We start from the raw sequence: 20,916 nt of genomic DNA, 5'->3' as shown, positions 1-20,916 counted from the left end.
TCTTTTTATCTTCATGTCTGTTTCTCTCCTCATTCTAGGTTCTCGTGGCTCCTACAGTAGTCAACACAGCCAGGAGCCCCTTCGGCCCTTAGGGTCCCCAGACCACCATATAGAACCCATCTATGAAGAGCGTGTCTACCACAACAAAGGCCCCATGAGGAGCCTCAGCCAGAGCCAAGGGCCAGACACCGGCGCCTATCGCAACAACACCGGTAAGGCACTTGTTGCATTTGTGTATAGACACAGACCTTCAGCAGCATTGTGTGAAAACTGTGAAGCTGAATTTCACCCAACTTGGTAAAGGGGATATAGAATAGGTCACAGAAGAAACTTGATTTTTTTGGGGGGTGTATACATTCAACATACCAAAAACTACATTTTTTCTCTCCGACTACCCTCTAGTTTGCTCTTATTTTCTCTAGGTGATTTTTATTTGGAATCATGTTTTATATTGGTTTAAACAAAATGTGTGTCTCCTTTAAAAAAAACAACTCTCACTCAACACGCAACTGCAACACTCGACACGCATCTGTCTTTATGCAAACATAATCATTGACTTGGGAACTTCATTTTTTTGTGCTTTTTGAAAAAAATCGTCTAGCATTGATGCAACAACACGAACACTCTTTTTTTACTTTACATTTCTGTAGCATGTAACATATAGTAACAAAAGAATGTTTCAAACCATTTGGTTGAAACTCTTCTGTATGCTGAGGAGCCCACCCTAGCTGCACCGGCCCAGGGGGACAAATGTAAGAGATACACTACATAATAGAGAACAAAGAATAAGGTGTATAGAAATTGCCATTCCCTTGCTTTTTTTATTTACAAGTACATGTTTGTTGTTTCTCGTCTTGTTGTGTTGGGGAATGAATCAGTCGGTCACATTTTCTCTCAAACTCACACGGTCACACACACTTGTTCTCACCCGCTCCCTCCTGTAGCTCCATTGTTGCCAGCAATGTATTTTTAATGGGGCCTCACTGAGCTTATCTCAATGTGGGTTTAGGTACGCCATGTTAATCCCATTACCATATCATACCCGCATGAAAACACCCAAGTCGGTCACGGCACGTTCACAGCTTCCTCGATGTCATTAGCCAGCCTCGCCTTAATAGCTATCATTAGCATTTGGGTCAGATTCATAGAAGTAAACACGCCACTCCAGACCAGTTGATCGGTTTGACTCACTTGAAAAGAACAAGAATTGCCTTGAAGCACATAGCAACGTGTTTGAGGCTCACTTCAGTGTTAATGGGTCATTGGCTTTGCTCTTATTCTTGTGAAATCCAGCACAAAGCATACAGTGATGGGTTTCTCTTTACAAGCAGCAATTAATTAAATAATTGAACTTCTGAAGAGCACAGAGAGAATCCACTGTTATCTATAATTTACCGCTCCTTGTATTTGTAGTTTCTACAGAAGAGTATGAGAAAACTCACAAAGGAAATTTGCACTGCAGCTACAAAAATCAATAGACTGTGGAGGAGGCAGTATACATTTAATTGCAGCGCTTGAGGTTCACAATATGCTTCTTCTACAGTACGGTATTTTAATGGATTGCCTCACGTTGTTTGAGGTATGTTCTTCATCACAGTATATCAGCATGAACCTTTTCTCATCTCTCTCTCTGCACAAAATAAACCCAGCACCTCGATGACGGCTGAATTGAGACGAGCAAGTTTTTGAAGTTTGGTGAATAGCACGTGCAGTCACAAGAAGGTTGTCTAATAGGGATTCATAATACACTTGTGATAGCGCATAATGAACTGATAAGGGCTGTGCTGACATGGTAAGCAGTAAGTCATTAATTATAGTCATACAGGCTTTTCTTGGCAATGGCAGGCTCACATTATTGGCTCATTAAGCCGATGCATGCATCAGTGTAATAAATGTAATGAGTCATTCCTTTGGTGGAAAGAGAAGGAAAAAAAACATTACCTTGGTTATTCACTCCAAAACGGTGAAAGCTGTAGTTGCAGAGAAGCTCCATGAAATTAAAAAACAAAAAACAAAAGACATTTAAGTGGCTATATTTGTTTCATGCTCTGGTTTTTATTTTGGCTGATTTTTGACCTAGTTTCTGACAGAGAGAGGGACAGAAATGGGCACATGATTGAAACAGGGCATGTAGAAGAGATAGAAAGTCTAGCTTTTCAATGCATTCTAGTTTGGAGAGGTTAGTTTGGTAGAAACAAGTCAATCTTAGAGCCTAACCATAGCTGGTAACGGGTGGTTGTTGCAGTCGATAATCACTGTAATCAATAGGAGCAGCATCACTGATCATGTTTGTTGCGCAAGACAAGCGGATGACGGCTCTCTGTTTTTCATTCTATTTTTTCTTTGTGAGCCTCCAGGCATTTAGCAGTGAGAGAAACTCCATAGAACCAAGCTCTACTTGTGCAGAACAAACAGAACCACTGTAATAAACTTAAAATCCGGGTGTCACATTGCACTAACAAATGTTTGTGAATACATTTTCTTTAATTGATGCACATTGAAGTGACATCGGTTGAGACACAATTCTTAATGTTTCAAAGCGACGTACAGAAAATTACTATATTTTGTTGGAATAAAATGTATGAGGGTGTATTGATTTATTATGATTATAAGATATCCATTTAAAACCCACCTATAAAAGATCTGACATAAGGTAAAATGACATGAGGTAACATACGGAGATGCATAATCACTTTTGTCTCATAACTGCACGTCTGCCATCAACATTAAACAACAACGTTTTTGGCCTGTTGATATTAATTATGAAACTACATGAAGAAACTTTGAATCTTTGCAAAGATAAACAACGAACTGCCATTTTATACGAAGCATAACAGTGATGCACACCTCAAGTGGAGAGCCGTATTTCAAAAGATCAAATACAGTCCTACATTATTCAACCTAGAAAGTTGTCCACTTTTTGAGAAGTGCATGTAAAGCTACTTCAGGTGTGTTTACATGACTGTAAAACTGCATTCATTCATTATTTATGCAGCAGTTGACTCACGGAATGAGCTGGTAGTTTGTGTTTTTACTCACTTCGTTGAGGAACCAGTGGTTTGTGTCGGCAGTCATTGCAACTCACAACCTTTCCTGGCCAGAGAGAATTCCAACAAACACAGATCTGTAGTTGAAGCGAGTCCGCCGGCATTTTCATCCCACTTGATAGTTCAGTCAGGTCCAGTTTAGCCCAGCATCAGCTCTGTCTGATCATTTGCAAATGCTCTCTAGTCCCTGCAGCTCTAATTTCACTTTGACAGTCATTCTTGCCTTTAGTTTCGGGTGAAGAGCTTTGTCACCGCATCCAAATACAATAAGACATTTTGATTGAACATCAATATATTATAAGTGTGTGGACCAACCCTTTTTCTTATCTCTTTCCTTTCCCATTCATCCTCTTGTTTCTTATCTAACCAGCACATTCACACATATTACCGATATTATTGGGCAAGTATGCTTGTGTATCTTGCACCATGCATGTGTGCAGGCAGTGATTCAGTGTTCACTCTTGGATTAAACCAGGCCAGTGCCCCAGAGGACTGCAGGTTAATGTGGCCTATTTCAAGCGATTATTCCTGCACGGTCACAGCGTCTCAAACACATTCTGGTACAAGGAAGAATCACAGCAAGGAAAAGCCTCGGGATGTGGTTTATACGTGTTTGTTTTTTTCCAAAAATACACTGTGTTTGTGAAAACAACCTACACTTTGTCACTATGCTTTACTTTCTTGTTTTTAACGGTTTTTCTTGTTCTGACATTAGTCTTGCTCTATCCATTCTCCACTCTTTTCCCTCTAATATCCAGTCCGTTTCTAAGTCGTAACTAGTTTTTCGAATGGATCATTTCAGCTACAATGCTAAAATCACATCCTTTTCTGATTGTGATCTGTTTTGCTAGAGAATGCAGCGCAGCAGTTGATACTTTCCGATGATAATTATCAAAGCAAAGAAACAAGCAGAGTATGAAACATCAGCATTGTGTCAGCCAGCACTCCCCCTTTGTTCCGATTTTGACAAACGATGCCAGCAGCAGGTCGTATCAGTAACAAGTCTCTACAAAACTAGGTCGCAGATACAGAGAAATGCTTAGGACATTTAGAGCAGTTGAAACAATAAAAGTTTTCACTATGGCACAAATCAAACTGAGAGGCAAAAGGTGGGAAAGGAAAAGGCAGCCAGTGGAGGTGAACTAAACATAGCAGAGGCAAAGCACAAAAACTAAAAGCAGGGAAAAAAAATGGAGTGTGAGTGTGCACACGAGGGAGGCGAAGGCAAACTGGCAGAGGACTGGAGGGAACATAAGTGTGTGTGTGTGTGTGGTGTGTGTGTGTGTGTGTGTGTGTGTGTGTGTGTGTGTGTGTGTGTGTGTGTGTGTGTGTGTGTGCGTGCGCGCATACATACGTACATACACACACTGTTAAAATGATGAGACCAGACCACTTGTACTTGATTGTTACATTTGTCACCGCAAAAGCACAATATTGGTCTTCAAGAGGTCAGAAAAGCACATGTGGAAAGGTAGACAGTCACTATGTTGTCCTTCAAAACCATATTTCCTTTTTTTCCCACCTGAAAATTTCCTTTTTGACACAGGACCATCTGCAATTTGATAAAGAACGATATGAAAGTTAAACGATCAGAATTAATAGGCGTCGTTTGGAAAGAAGAAATCAGTACCTATTGTTTTTTAAAAGAGAAAAGTTTCATAGTTGTGTCCTCCTACGCTAAAATCTTTTTTTCTTCCATTTTTACCTTCCTCCCTTGTGTCATGAAAGCCATCTTGGCCTGTATTAATGACTCTGACCACTGGGAATAACAGCAGCACTGAATGGATGTGGCACAGACTCTGTTTAATAGCTTAACATCAGACCTGCACGTAGCTCAAGTGGCGACAGTAGGAATGTGTGGATTCACCGCCACGGCCATTTGTCAGGTGCATCTGGTGGCCACTTTGAGCTATTGTTGTTGATAAGGGGTGTTATGGAGTTCAGCATTGCTCCCTCCAGTATCTTTGGGGGGTGACAGACACAAATTCTGCTACAATAATCCTCAAGCCCTGGTGGGAACAAGGTCAAAATCTCTCAGCCGTTAACAGATGGAGATAACCTTAAGGGTACAAAGATGCATGGGGTGAGGGGGTTGGGGGTTGGGGGCATTGCACATTTGCATTTTAGAGAGGCCCACTTGCATTAGTGTATTTCTTCGGTCACTCCTGCGGTTTTGTGTTATGGTTAATGCTTTATCACCCGTCAGCCAGACTGCACTGTGGACACTTCTGGCTTTACACTGTCACCACATGGAGAGTTGTGCTAATTAAGGCACTTGTTTACCGAAGATAATTATGCAAACATAGGAATTGGAAAATGCCAAATGTACTATCTTCTGCTTGGCTTAAAGTGTTGTGGTGTAATTCAGTGCATTTAAATGGACATAAGTATTTCAGTGATGATCTACTTTTTCAAGTATCATGGTTCTTTTGTTCGTGTGTGTAAACATCTTATCTCAATTACGGAAACGGAATAAACCCCTATCTTAGTTTTGAGAATCTCAGTTTTGCTACCTGGACAAGTCCAAAGGAAAACGAAATAGTGTCGTATGTATACACCTTACTGGACACTGACAGCTGTCAGGCGCAGCCTCAGCCAGGTGACGTCGCAGCAAATGAAAGATGGCAGTTGCAATGAGAGCATCTTACTTCTGCAGCGAAAAAGAAACTATTTTGCTCCTTGATGATGACGGTATCCCACCAGCCGTGGCTGCGTATCTTCCCCCGTTGCTCCCTTGTTTTCTGTGGTGGCAGCCTGGTACCAGTCAAAGCTGAGGCTGTTTAATATCTGACGTAGTTCTCATCTCCTGTTGCTCAAAATGAGGCCAGTAAGCCATGTTTGCAAGACAACATTGGCATTTAGCGGTGAAAAGTTTTTTGATGCATCTGTCGCCCTTTTTAAACACAAAGGGCGACAGATGCACCCGCGGCCAGGTAGAGGCGTGAATTTGCTGTCTTGTCTTTTTAAAACGGAGGTGTAATATCCCTCTTTTCAAAAAAGCCGCCACTTGTGTAGGCGTTAACATGTGACGTGACATACAACATGCGTCGGGAGAATATTTAGCACCGTGACGCAGTCTGAATGTTTCAAAACAGCAATTTGCCTCTCTGGCTGCCAGCAGCGTCGGTGTCGACGTCAAGTGTTTGATGCAGGAGACACACCCATCTCTTTTCTAGATCATGACGAGAGCCTTTAACCTCAGCCGCCATGCTTCCTCTATTTTGCCTGGAAAAATTATTTGAGCATGTCATACATCTGAAATAATTTGTTCTGAAATAACGTCACTTTTAAACTGACTTGGGTGTTTTGCAAGCCTTCAAGATGTTGGATGGTTTTTAAATCCTTTCTTTTTTCTGGCCCCTCAGTATTGACTTCCCTCAGTTGGTCATTGTCCTTGGCCTGCTGGTCCTTGTCCTTCTACAACAACAAAGCAAAAGGTTCATTGTTAACACCATCTGATAGCCAAGGTAACATTCTGTAGAAGATCCATGCAGTATTCAAAACACTCCTGCTTTTTTTTTTTTTTTCCTAACTTGGGGCTTTTTGTGGCAAAAGCCTTTTTGCTCCTAAACATCTTCTTTAGAGTGTTCATCTCCTCGTGAGGGCTTGTAAGGTTGGATTTATTCTTAATGTCTTGCTCTAGTAGGAGGTAAAAGGTGTCATGCAATATTTCATTAAAATTTGATAAAAGGGTATCATCTTCACAAGATTTCACGTTCCAGCGAATAATCTTTTTTTTGCACTCTGTCTATTAAGATGGTTTTCTAACCTTGATGGGTGGGGACGCTGGATGTGATCCTGAAGGACAACTGAAACCAGAAAAGATTTCTCATCGTGAGGACGCTAAAAGACAAAAAAGGAAACAAAAGGCATCTACTAATAAAACGGCTCAGCATTACTGACAAAGAAGGAAATCTCTTTTAATGTAGAAAAAACAAGCAAGAATCAGCTTCCATCAACCAAAGTTTCATAGGGACATTTGTATCAGGTGATCACACACAGAGCTCCCTACCCCACGGTGTTCATTAGTGGGCCCGCCCCCACCCCACCACGGGCCCTCACTCCCACCCAAACACCATCAAAACTTCAAAATCTCGTTCCCCTAACTCAATATAGCTTGTTGGTTGAAATCATTTCACTTGTCATCATTTTAAATGTTTGATGGAAACTATTAATATGTTTTGTTGAGCTTAAACATTTGTTTTGAGAGTACGTGTGGTAACTGACCATCCTCCAAGAAGGAGGGAGAGGGACAGAGTATAATGTGATTGTATTACCTTCTGTGCGCCTGTCATTTGTGAAGCAAACAGGGAGTGTTTCTCACAAATAATGTTCTCTCTCTGCTTCAGCTCATTTTCCATGGCCATTATGACCTGCTGCTGCTTCTCAATGTGAGCCAGCAGCTGATGACGCGCCGTGTCGGCCATTGCCAGCTTCTCCTCCATCTCCTTTAGTTGAGCAGTCAGAATTTGCTGGAGGGGCTGACCATGAGACCCCTGGGTGTCATCGTTGCAGTTGTAAACACTGTCTACAACAAGCTGACACAAAGACCAAACAGTGATTTTAAATCCCCATTTTTCACTGACAAATATTCAATTCACGTTCGCGTCACAATTTCTGACACAATCACAGGCAGAAATAATGTGAAAAAAAGCCTGCAATAGGCCCCTGGGTGTACGTCAGATTTTAAATAATTGCATTGTTCGGGCAATCATAACATTTAATGAGGATTCTTTCAGTATGGAAACCAAGTGGTGTCGACAGCCTCTCTGGCTTTGTTGATAATACAAGTACGTCAAAGGCTAAGGCTCCCGATTTGGTTCACAAGCGTTTTGATCTTAGCTGTTGTTACGTTGTCGTCGCTGGTCTCTAGATGATAATGCAACGTCAGACTTGGTGTTTTTTTTATATAAAAAGTCAAAAGGTATATTTAATGTTTTTCCATTGTCAGTTCGAAAACATGAATTCTGTGCACAAAGAAAGGCATTTTGAAATTCAGCGCAAGTTGGTTAGTTGGTTGTGCACTGTGAAACCCCCTGATGACATCATGGAGCTCTGCGGTGTGTGCAGGGCATGCAGTGTAGGAGAGAAGACGGATTATTCAAATGTAATCATTTGGATATTGGACATGAATATGTTCAGCAATAAGTGTGTCTTGCTCAGCTTCTCTGATTTTGAAATTGTGGAACTCTTAGCTGTCCTCAGACTGATATTTTTCTTTTAACTTTATCTTTGATATCTTTTGATACAGTACTGATCTTTTTTGTGATATCTTACATTGGGAAATCTTTTAGATGGATCTGAAATGGATATATGTTAAAAAATATGCCCTTTGTCTTGTTTTACCTGCATAAGTGATTTTACTATTGGCCATTTACTGGGAAATGTAATGTTTCCTCCTTTCTGAATGAATAAAACTATTTCCTATTAAGATTTTTCAAAGGATATCCCCTTGAGATGACTCATCTCATTTTAGAGGGGTCCAACGAAAAACACATCAAACAATGTAATACAATACAACAATCACAATTGTATACACATCCAAACAATGAAGGCTTTCTTCTCCCAACCTGCACACACACACACACACACACACACACACACACACACACACACACCATTCCCAATAGCCCGTTACACCCACACAGAATGAGAAGAGCGTATACCACCAAGCTCATATTGCAGTGTTAATAGTAACAATAACAATAGTAGTAACAGTAAAGATGATAATAATTCCTATAAAAGTTATCATAGTATATATATATATATATAAAAGAATATTTAGATTTTATTTTTTTTATTTGGATATGGTTTCTTGAAAATGTACTTGCACATTTTTTTCTTTTTTTTTTAAGCAATATAGCAATTTTCCCATTACTCCAAATGAATTAAACTGATATATGTAACTGTCGAAACAGTAACATTTATGTTTACCAATATTTATTACAACTCACATTTCAAATTTAATTGACTATTACATCTTGACCTTTGTCTACTTTTGCATGCTAAATTTACTCCTAATCAAATAATGTAGTAGCCATCAGTGGAAGCTCAGTCTCAGTCTTTGTTATCACGAAGCCTTTTGAAATTGGGAATTGGTAGACAAAGAGAAACAAGGAGGTCTCCTAAACCGATAACGTTGTATAAAAACATGTAGACTCCATGACAGAGGAGCAACAAGTAGCTGATCTTGAATTAATTAATGGTTGGAAAACTGTGCTCGCTGATTGAGTTGAGTTCGCTAATTTTAGCTGAGCTTGCTAACATTTAGGGGGCTGAGCGAACGTTAGCTGAGCAAACCCGAGCTAGCTAAAGTAAGCTGCCTCCATCAAAAGTTCTAAACTTTCCAGTATATCAATTCTAACAATAGCGTGCCCTTCACCAGTGACTCTGAACAAACAATATTTTTCTAATAAATAAATGAGAGAGCCAGAAAGAACATTTCAATTCTTTAATTTCTACATATGGGGCAGCACAATGGTGCAGTGGTTAGCACTGTCGCCTCAGCAAGACGGTTCCGTGTTTGAGCCCCAGCTCATTGAATGTACCTGTGCCTGCATTTCTTTTAATTGAATAATTTACCTTGAATATATTTAAAAAGCAGCCAATAATATGGAACTTGTAAATGGCTTAATGATTAGCGTTTTCCATGAAGAACATTTAAAAAATAATTGTTATCACCACAGTTTAAATGTCATAATGTAACTAAAATCCTGCTCAAATCATTTATGAAAAAGAAAAGGAGCTTTTTTTTTTTCTTTAAAAGATATCCACTATTGACTTCTATGTACACGTAAATGATCCTTAAAATAGCTGGGACAAAGAAAAACACAAACACACGCACATAAATTTAAGAATCGTTCTCACTACTGAGTGGATGGGTTTACATGGACATAGCTATCCCCTTAAAGTATCCCATTTCTTTTCCTGCTGTTGCCACCTGGAGAACTACAAAAGAATACGGAATATGTATGTACACGTATGACTGGATACTGACAGCTGTCAGGCGCAGCCTCAGCCAGGTGACGTTGCAGCAAATGAAAGATGGCGGCGGCAACAAGACCATCTTGCTTCTGAAACGACAAAGAAACTATTTTGCTCCTTGATGGTGACCATATCCCACCAGCCGTGGCTGCCTGTCTTCCCCCAATTGCTCCCTTTGTTTTACGTGGTGGCAGCCTGGTACCAGTCAAAGCTGAGGCTGTTTCTGACGTAGTTCTCTTCTCCTGTTGCTTAAAATGAGGTGAATAAGCAACATGTGGTTGGCATTAAATAGTGCTAAGCCCACAATAAGCAGCAGTACTCTCTTTATTTCTCTCTTTTTTTTTTTATGCTGCAGTTTGTGCGTTAAAAAAATGAACATGACAGCACCTGTGCAAATAAGATGCAGTAATCAGGACCTGGGACTCAAGTTTATGCAAACACAGTCATTCCTTGTTTCCTTTTTCTAGTGTCTTTATTTTGTGTCAAAATAGGTAATAACATTACATTATATGTGTATTCATGTATGTGTTGATCTTAGAGAGAGGGGTAATTAGGTGCATTCCTATTTTGACGCAGCACAAAATGCTTTTTCTATCACCGACCAACATAAAACCAAAGTGTGTGTCGCAGCACTGATAGATGTGTTTACAAAAACACAGGGATACGCAGCAACGCTAAAATGCAAAAGACTGCAACATTACAATATGAAACATACTTTTGTCTGTGCGACGCCTTCTTCACCTCGGGGAGCTTTGCTGGTTTCCTGCTGCTACTGTAGATGGTCTGCAGTGCCCCCCCCCCCCCCACAGCACACATGATTGGTGTTTCTCTCATTCATGCACAAAGCACAGAAAAACAGCAGCGCAATCATTGATTATTTAAATATCCAACAGGATTGGGGATTCCGATGCTTTCCATGTGGTACCTTGACTGTGTTTTGTGTTGAATTATTGTTCCTTTACCAATTTACTTTATAGATCAAAGACACAGAAGAACCTTGAGAACAGAGGAACCTCTCGAGACGGAAGAGAGTTTCCCAGACTTGTCAGATGCACCATTTAAATAGCAAAGTGCCGAGGTGCAGGGAATGAGTGTTAGCATTTTGATTATTTACACACCTTTTAACTTTAAGACAAAATGACAGCTCATCTGTATTTTTTGCTGGATGACCCTCCTCACATCCCTAAGTGCTTTAACTGTACATCAAAGACCTGCAGAGAGCTTAAATACAGGAAGACCCATGATTTGCCTCACTATCTCGAAACCCGATTCGTCTTCTGTGTCCACAGTTTAGTTCACAACCAACATGTGCAAAAATTCGAGTGAAATGACTATAATCTTCTCCCCGTTTGAGATTTACTTGCCTTTTTCCTGCTAAATGTTGTATTACTTTTTGAGTTTTCAATAAACAAGATGTGAAAACATCCTTGTTAACGCTAAGTTTCTGGATTTAAGGAATTCAGTTCATTCAACTCCAAGGACAAGGGCCCAACTCTGTTATATAAACACGAGGGGGCTCATGTGAGTGTGTGTTGAGTACAAACACACACACACACACACACACACACACACACACACACGTACAATAAGGTTAGAAAGAAGTATGAGCAAGGCTGCTTTCCATCAAACCATTAAACCAATCTGCACTCCCCTTTAAATCTGCTGTGTTCCTTCTGTAATGAGATCTGACAACCTAATGAGGGGGACAGAGGGAAGAGTGATGAAAAGGGGAAAACAAGCCCAAAAGAGGATGGGTGGGGCGGGGGTTGGAGTTGGAGGGGGGCAGACTGGAGAAAGGGTGCAGTTGCTGTGCGCCTTCTCCCCAGAAGGCAGGAAAATTCCACGGCACCTCTTCAAAAGTAAGATTGATTTCCTTCCTGGAGAGGAAGAAGAGAAAGGAAAGGCTCACTTTCATCTGGCAGATATCCAGATGTGGTTTCTACTGCTAATGATAGCTGCCTCGTCTGTCCACATTTTTGTCTCAGATACAGTCATTTAATGATTTGCGCACATCGGGTGTTTCAGTGCGACAGTTATCTTAATGTATGAGCACAGATAATATTATTGTTGTAAATCAGGCTGCATTGATCAATACATGAGTGTGAGTGCCTCTAATCAGGGTTCCTGTCCACAGCTCCTTTATGGAAAGTGTTCTGTTTATGTCATTACTCTCCTGTCGTATCTCAAAATAGCCGGACTGATTCGATGACGAGCAGCATGATCGGGTGGTATTGCCTGGAGGTAGATTGGCCATCTCGCAACCAAAGGGTTGTCGGTTTGATTCTAACTTCCTTTTGTTTACTTCGTCATCGCATCCTTGAGCAAGGTACCCGTAATTTCTCCCAATGATTAGCTTGTGGCCTCGCAAGGCAGCCTCCACTGTCAGTGTGTGAATGTGTGTGTGTGAACGAGATGGCGTTGTAAATTGCTTTGAATACCACCAAAGCAGGAAAAGCTAAAGTCAGCTGCAGAGCACAGTGCCAGTGTATTGATGGCACTGTGTTTTCCATCACATTCAGAAAGTGTCATTTGACTTTCAAGTGCTGGCATATTAGTGTCCAGAGCTTACAGAGACCATTTTCTCCTGTTGCCTTACTTCTTTGTGACTCCAGAATCCAGAAAGAGTCTGCCACGCATATTTAGCCTGAAGCTAATGGTGACTGACTGCTAGCAACAGCAAGACTCTCTAAAACATAAAAAAAAAAAAGTATGCTGACATATTTGTGGATCATGGTATACATTTGCAGTTTGTATTCAAAGCATTACAACATACAAATTATGCATTATTGTACGTCATGTAGGGATGAGCCAGATACTCTGATGAAATGAGAATTCGCTATTGATATCGCAGTTTTCACAAGGCCAAGCGACTGAGGTGTAACAATGTTTCTTTATCCATGCTCTGGTGGGGTTTTTTCAAGGAGGGAAAGTCCTCTTTGGGTATCTGTGTCCCACAACGTTCTGTGATTGGCAGTCGGCCTGTCAGTCACACATCGCGTGCCTCAGTCGGCCTGGTTTCGAGCATCTTCACCAATTAATGTCTGATAAAAACCTGCGTGCAGGACTCTGATGGAGCGTGTAGCTAAAGCATCCCCTGAGTCGCCTGAGTGCGTCAGTCAGCAGGTACTCGCTCTGTCGCTTGGCTTGTTTGGCCAGGATCAATTTCTGCTTGGCCCCTGATCTTGCTGCTCTTTTGATGAACTTACCATCTTTTGAACACCAGTAAAAAAAAAAAAAAAAATTTAAAAAAGTGAGTTTCGAAATGCACTTACTTAAAGTTCCCCCTGCACTCCAGAATGTGCTTTTGTTATCATCACCTCAGTTGGATGTTTGAGTTCCACTGTGCAAAATTCAGCTTGACACTAGAAAGCTGTTTCTACTTTGATCCGCTGAAAGTTTCTCTGTGCTCCTTGAAAATCTGTTTAAGGGGTGGACTTAGGAGCAGGATGTGTGACATCACAACTACTTTGCAAACTAATCCTGGTCGATTATACAATTTACTTGATGTCTTCAGAGCCCTTATACTGAGTCACAGCTTTTCAGTACAGAGGAAGACATCTTTTGAAATGAACAATACTTATGTATTCACGTATTTTGGAGTTCACAATGGCTGATTAAGTGTGGGTGGGGTGGTTGGGTGTCATTTTATGGATTTGAATGAGATAATAAAAGCAGTAACCCCCCAAAAAAACACCTTCAGCTCTCTGAAATGTTTATTTTTTCTTCTTTTTGGCTTTAGAATGTAGAAAGAGGCAGCCATGCATGTTCATCTCGCAGCTAATAGGGCCCCGTAGCCTCCAAATATAACCAGCCGAACTGCCCAAAAACATCATTTTACAAGCTTGTAAGTCCATCATGAATCACAAGTGTTACTCACGAGAAGCCACAAACACTTTTCATACAACACAGCAAAAACACGCGTCATCATAAACACACACATACACATTCTCCCGGCCTCCCATACTGTCTGACTTTACATGATTATCTGCTTCTCTGCTTCATCAGCAGTAATGAATTCATATCTGCAGGAGGAAAACATTCACTTGTTCTTGTCCTCCGAGATCACACGGATAGATCTGAAGTCAGCACAAAGGCAGTGTTGAATTTCCTCATCAAATGAAAAGACACATTCATCTCTGTGGTTTTCAAACATGTTTTATTAATTTATTTCTTCGCTGTTTATTGCTTATTATCTCTGTGTTTGGTCCTAATGTCTTTTTTGTTGCTCAGCATACCAAAATACCTCACAATGGTTGCTTTTGCACTCGTGACACTCGAATGTCTAGGATCCTCTTAGTTTGGCGTGTTCCCTCAGAATAAGCCTGCGTCACTCAGACTGCATCAAATGTGCTACATCAGTGGGTTTGATCAAGTTAAGTGTGCCATTCATCCATTTTCAGAGCCACTAGTCTTACTCAGGGTCAAGGCTGGAGCTCCTTTCAGGAGGTAAGAGGAAGAAGGGTACGCACACGGAGGGATATCTCAGAGGACAAGGCACTTAGGGTGAAATTCACGCCATACCTGAATGATAAAATGCATTAAACCTAACCGGAATGACTTTGAATTGTTGGAGAAACGAGTGAACTCAGCATATGCAGAAGTGAACAAGGGAACATGTAAGTGCCATGTAGAAAGAAGGGAGGGAAAGAACCGTCCTGTTGGTCCCACAATATTTAACATTATTAAGAGCAAAACCAGATGATACATTTTCCAAAAGCTCTGCAAAGTCTAGCTGTACTTACACTATATAATACTGTGCTGCATATGCAATTTAAAATCACATAATTGCATCGCAGTAACTTCATCTTGCAAGGTCAGAAGATTATTCAAAAACCTGATCACATGGAAATGTGTAAAATGAACATGAAAATGATCATGACACTGTACCATTCTGTTAAAATGATGTGCCAGCACAGAAGCATGTAGTAGTGGACGTTGCTGGTCCAGTTAACATTGTATTTTTAGTCCAGAAAATGTAATTATATTATTAATCACTGACAACGGCTTTTCAAAATCACATTCTTGAAAATAAGCAACTGGCTTTGGGTTAAAGTTATGAAACTGGATTGTAAGCGGGACCAAAGAGGCCATGTCCTGGTGCAGGTTTAGGAACAAAAAAAAAACAAACAAAATATTGTGTGTGAGGAAAATGCTGAGGAACATTGTTACAAACATGACTCTAGCAGCTATTGAACACATTTCTTTTTGCAACATCTAGCTCAGAAGTTGAACTCTGCATTTGTGCATGTAGCCCCTGCTACGTCAGTGACTATGACCTTGACAGATTAGCTCTTTCAACCAATCACTGTTACAAAACATGAGAGGGCAACTTGCCAAAGTCAGTTATAAGAACTGAGAAAGCTTCTTTTTCACTACTTTTATACTCCTCTTCTTGTTTACTTGCTTTTATTAAGTCTATTTTGGCATTTGCTGCTCTCACAGCTTTGTTAATTCGACTAACATCACCACCCGTTGCTTCCAGAGATCCCATTTTCCACTCGTCATCAACTTTGAAAACCAATCTGGAGCTGCATTACTGGTTTCTTGAGCTGGTGAAGTACGGCTGGTCTCACCAGGCTAAACGACCAACAGTAACAGCTGCCTGTTGCCTGATGTAGCTGAACCAGGAAATTTGTGTGCCTGTCATGAAAGAGGATCTCCGTGGTTCTGCCACTTAATTTGAACTCCTGTAATGCGCTGGTAAAGGTTCATGCTCATTTCACCTCCTTTCTTTAAGATCGCCTTCTGATGCAAAAGTCTTGAGCCATGTTGGCTAAAGCGATGTCAGAATTTGTTTGAGTCATAATATGAGTTGATCACTAAGGTGATATCATGGTTAACCTGCTCCAACCTGTGTAACTTTCCACAATATAAATGTTGTCCCCTTTAGATGGACAGATTTTTTTTTTATGACTTTCACTATTGTCCTTCCACAGCATGGACATGAAGCAGCAGCCACTTGCCTTGAGCCCCTGCTGTGTCTAAGTGGCACACTTTGGGAGAGACATAGCACCTTGACTCATAGTGTCCTACAGCTCCCACTCTGCAAAACATTTGGTGTGTGTGTGTGTGTGTGTGTGTGTGTGTGTGTGTGTGTGTGTGTGTGTGTGTGTGTGTGTGTACACAAGTACATGTGTGTCATCCAGTGCTTCCAGCTCAGGAACATCAAGAGCTGTGTGTTGGCCAGGATCTTCTCCCAGGGATAAACAGAGGGAGAAACTAATCCTCACTCTCCTCCACATCCAAGCAGTGTGTGTGTATGTGTGTGTGTGTGTGTTTGTCGATGTGGATGTGTGTGTGAATGCATATGTACAAGGTTGTGTGTTCATGCTGTTGCATGACCTTAAAGCATTACAAAAAAAAAAACATGTCACAGGCATACATGCTCAGCGCATGTCAATCACTTTCATATTAAGAAATACATGCTTGTGTGTATCTTTGCGAGTGTGTGAGAGACCGTACTTGACAGGGTTTTGTGTAATCGTGCTGAGCGCTGAAGCGTGTCGAGAGAAAGGACATGTCCTCAGCTCTGATCACATAGTCTACTACAACCACAATGGAGGGAGTGAGATAGAGAGACAGAAGGGGTGAGGGGGAAGAAATGGAGAGAAAAACATGAAATGGATGGATGATGAAGAGAGAAAAAATGGGAGTCGAGAGGGAGTGAACAGCAGCAAAAGAGGAAGGGCAGGGGATTGAAAGGGAGGGTTTTCAAAAGAGACGGGTGAGGAAAAAGATGGATGGGGTAAAGACGGAGAGGGACAGATCTAGAGGGAGGCAGGGAGAAAGGAAGAAGAGGAAAGGGCAGGGGGAGTGATGGGGAGAAGAGACTGACAGAGACAGAGTAGGACTGAGAGAAATGGAGGCAGAGATGAAAGAATGAGAAAGAAGGATGGACACGGAGAGCTCAAAGGATTGGTTTGATCCCTCTCAAATTGTATTTTTTTTCTCACCCCCCCCCCTCGTCTCTTGTACTTTTTCCTCCATAGCTTGTACCTTCAGCTCCCACGGCTCAGCAGCCGAAAAAATTCAGCCTCGCTTCAAGCTAGCTGGCCCCTCAGCCGTCCGGCTAATTGTGGAAGTATCACTGTGTCAAATGACTAATAGAGTTTCCCTTTTCCCGTCGCTAATCTGCCAGCAGGAGCACAGCCTGCCATTTGTTTACGCAACACTGAAGCGAGGGAATACAAAGACAAACCCACTCTTTTATTTCCCCTCAAATACAATTTCACGCTGCCAGAGCACCAGGTGGGAGAGGTGTCACTGGAACGCACATGTATGTGTGTGTTTTCACCTGTATACACACAGCATATTGTGTTTTTTTTATTTTTTATATTGCTTTGAACCGCATGGTGTGTCGCGCTGGTGTATTATAAACTTGTATCGACCCTCATTATTATGTTAATGCTTTAATCCAAAATCTAACTTAAAAATCCCCACCACGAACGCACGAAGACACAAAAAATATTGCGTACTATGTGTCAGGTTTGTGTGTTTGCTTGTTTATATTAGAGAAACGCGTATCATTACAGCATTCAAAGGTTTTTAAATACACTGAAACACTTCCTCATTAAAAATTCCAGATCATGTGATGAATATGCAGATCATTTCCTCGGCCTCGGCCTCAGTTCATTTCTGAGGTATAACTGCCGGACACGCGATCCACGTTTTGCATCCCGGGGCCGTCCTGTTTCCACATCCCACATCTGTGGATCAGGCTATCGGTCTTCAAAAGTATCTCTGATATCGTAAATCATGCTTGTTGGACCGCTCCTTAAAATCAGCCTTTCACTGAGCTCAGAGAAAATCTACACTTACAGTGACGCTACAGTGAACATTTAACCGGAGGAAGAAAACCAAAAACACATTCTTTAACTCTCATTCCTGGATGCTTACTTTTGACTTTAGCGCCAATTGTGAAGTGGCAAATTGTGTATTTTGCCTTTACAGGACTCACAAATAGGCATCGAGCTCACAGAAACATTTTTTCATCCCTTCGGAATGCAGAACGAGCCAGCCACATATATTGAACTTAAAGTTAAGTGCTTCCTGTGGCAGCCAACTATGATCAACAGCAAAAATATCCATTGACAAACCCTCAAGTGCATCGTCCGGTGTCGTAGTCTTTATGCTGCCATGTGCCCAGTAATCCACACTTTGATTTGGGCTGAACTACAGTATAACTACCACTTGGGGTCGAGCGTGTGCTCATGTTAGCGTGGAACTGGAAAGGTTATAGTTTGCTGTGGCTGTTGTTAGCTGTCAGTCACCATTAGGTTCAAGCTAAAAAAAAAAAAAGAAGTGTGTGTCTGGCTCTTTCTGCACACTGGAGTCACAAAGAAGTGATGCAGTGTTGAAAACATCTTTCCAGACGTCCGTTTTTGAACTCTTGAAAGAAAAACTAAACTACAGCCAAATCCTAACTCAAATTTAAGCTGTAAAGAAGTAAAAACTGTACAAATATGTACTCACAAAAAAAACAGACACAGGATTTGATATATACCCATGCATTGAAATACTTACATGAATCCATCAACAGGCAGCCACATACTGATTTTTGCCTGGCAATATTGACCCCAAAGGTCAAGTCATCAACCAGAAAACACTGTTACCAGAACAAATGATAAATTCAGCTGTATTCCATTTACTGAAGGTAGGAGTAGAAGACAAACGGGAGAGCGGACAGAAAAGATTGAGTGAAGAAGAAAATTGAATCCATAAAAAGGTGTGGACCGGGTGAATACAAAGTAACAAAATGTCAAAACAAAGAGGCTGGTTGAAATTGTAATTTAGCTCGGCATGTGCGGAGGAATTCTTCCCTTTTTCAGTGTAAAACCACCTTTGTTCCTATTCACTGGAGCAGGCCATAGAACCAGTTTGATAGTCTTCCTTTTCACTGTTCTCCCACCCCCTTTTTTGCTGTGAGGTTCGTCCTATTTCGATGTCAAGTCTCTTGAAGAGTGCACACTGACACTGGTGGTGTTAGCCTAAAGCCCCGGCTACTAATGAGACGTTCAGAAAGACAGACACTATTTAAAGAGTACAGAAAAGAGTGGGATTTGCCTCTGATGGGAGCGACTCTGCTTCATTACCCTTCTATGCCCTGTGTTCTGCGCCTCTCCACTGTCATTCCCTCCATCGACCCTTGTTTCTCTTTTCTTGCTTTGGCGCTTTTCAAAAAACGGCAGCTCCATCCCTCATCACTTCTCATCTCTCTTTTGCTCTTTTTTTTTTCCCAGGCTCACTCATGGTTTTTCCTCCCTGCCTAACGCATTGGATCTTTGTCAAATTTGGGGCATCAGTAGAAGAGCTCACACAGCTTTTTGCCTCGTGGGCATTGCATGCATGACGGAGTCTGAATTTTCACTCTGGTTGGCACAGGATTTTTGTTAACCTTAACCTTTTCCTTAAGTCAGGAAATAAAAATATGCTAATGTTGGTTACATCATCCAAATGTTCCTTGTGCCTCCAGTCTGCTGATTAATGGAGCTTATCAAAGCTTTGGGAAATAATAAATACGTGTCGGTTTCATCTGTCTCATGCAGCAAATAGGAGGGGCAATCCCAATGTGTGTGTTAGAGAGAGGAGGTAAAGAGAAGGATAGATAAGAGGGTTTTGAAGGTCAAGTAAATGCCACCACTGAAGGCAGTGCTAAAGAGCAAGTTTGTTTGTCACATAACAATGAGACACTTAACCTCAATGCACACGCTTATATTCACACAAGCATGTTTCGAGCTATTCTCTTGTAAGTGTGTTATGAGGTGCATGGGAGTACTTGTGTTCATGCCTGTGCATTTATGATGAGTGTGTGTACATCTTTTCCACCCGATTTCAAAGCATAATTCTCTTTGTACGAGGGGCCTCATTGGAGTGTGTTAAAGCCCTATTCAATCACACGGCTGCATATTGATTCCATGGCGTTGTGATTTATCACACACTCCCCAAAGAACACGTTGAAGGCGTTTTTGCATGTGTGTACGTGTGTGTTTCTGTGTACATGTAGACCCCAACCACCCCTCCACACACACACACACACACACACACACACACACGCACACACACACACACACACACACACACACACACACACACGCACACACACACACACACACACACACACACACCGTCTGTCTCAGTGTTTTTACAGCCACAGAAACGAGGCCCCCAGACTCACATTAACACCATGATGCATCACCGTTCCTCTGGTCCGACACAAAGGGGAGGGGAGGTGACAGCTACTGTGCCCCTGCAGGCTGCTTACATCTCAGAGCAAATCCCCATTCAATTTCCATCTCACTCTAAACAGAGATAGCTTGGTGGTGGTGGTGGTGTTTTTTTGTTTTTATTTATGGTTTTTTTTCATCCTCACCAGGCAGATGTCTCTTTATACAGAAAAACTTTCTGCAATTGTCCTCCAGCTTCCCGTAAATAGGCTTACAAGCAAAGTTTCCATTTTCCATTGCATGGGAATGGTAGACTAATGAGTCATTTGAACGACAATACTGCTTACACAACCTCACTGTTGAAGAAACTGTTTTTTTTTACTGGGAGTTTGGCCACTTAGCATGCACATAGGAATTGAACTGTACTGGTTAATATATTTATGTAAAGATTTAGGTATTTTGAAGAGCATTAAACTTCAAGAGGAATATACTTAAAAAGCATTGTTTCAGAATCTATTGTCAGTGATGACGTGTATGATTAAGTAAGCGATACTTCATATTTTCACATTTTAAACTGTGATTTCAGCCCATTTGCTGATTTTTTTCTCTTTCCCTCTTCAATCCTTCCCTCTTTTAAACATTGGTCTGTTTTGTTAATCCTGGGCATGTGGCCAATGTTTATCCCTCCATATGGGGACATGTTTATCATTTCCTATCAACCC

At 41.3% G+C, this 20,916-nt stretch overlaps 1 protein-coding gene across 6 annotated transcripts in view; it reads left to right on the top strand.

The window, feature by feature from the left end:
- ctnnd2a (catenin (cadherin-associated protein), delta 2a) overlaps nucleotides 1-20,916 on the top strand; it is a 292,727-nt gene that overhangs the window by 150,738 nt on the left and 121,073 nt on the right. For all 6 annotated transcript variants that reach the window (XM_086191968.1, XM_086191964.1, XM_086191967.1 and 3 more), the window contains exon 11: nucleotides 39-212. In XM_086191968.1, the coding sequence (XP_086048094.1) occupies nucleotides 39-212 (174 nt within the window). The remainder of the gene's footprint in view (nucleotides 1-38; nucleotides 213-20,916) is intronic.

Source organism: Aulostomus chinensis, chromosome 21, assembly GCF_037954235.1.
Source record: "Aulostomus chinensis isolate RoL2024-O1b breed Wild chromosome 21, RoL_Achi_v1.0, whole genome shotgun sequence".
Taxonomy (NCBI): domain Eukaryota; kingdom Metazoa; phylum Chordata; class Actinopteri; order Syngnathiformes; family Aulostomidae; genus Aulostomus; species Aulostomus chinensis.
Note: the sequence above shows the minus strand (reverse complement) of the source record. Positions and strands in the feature narration are given on the sequence as shown.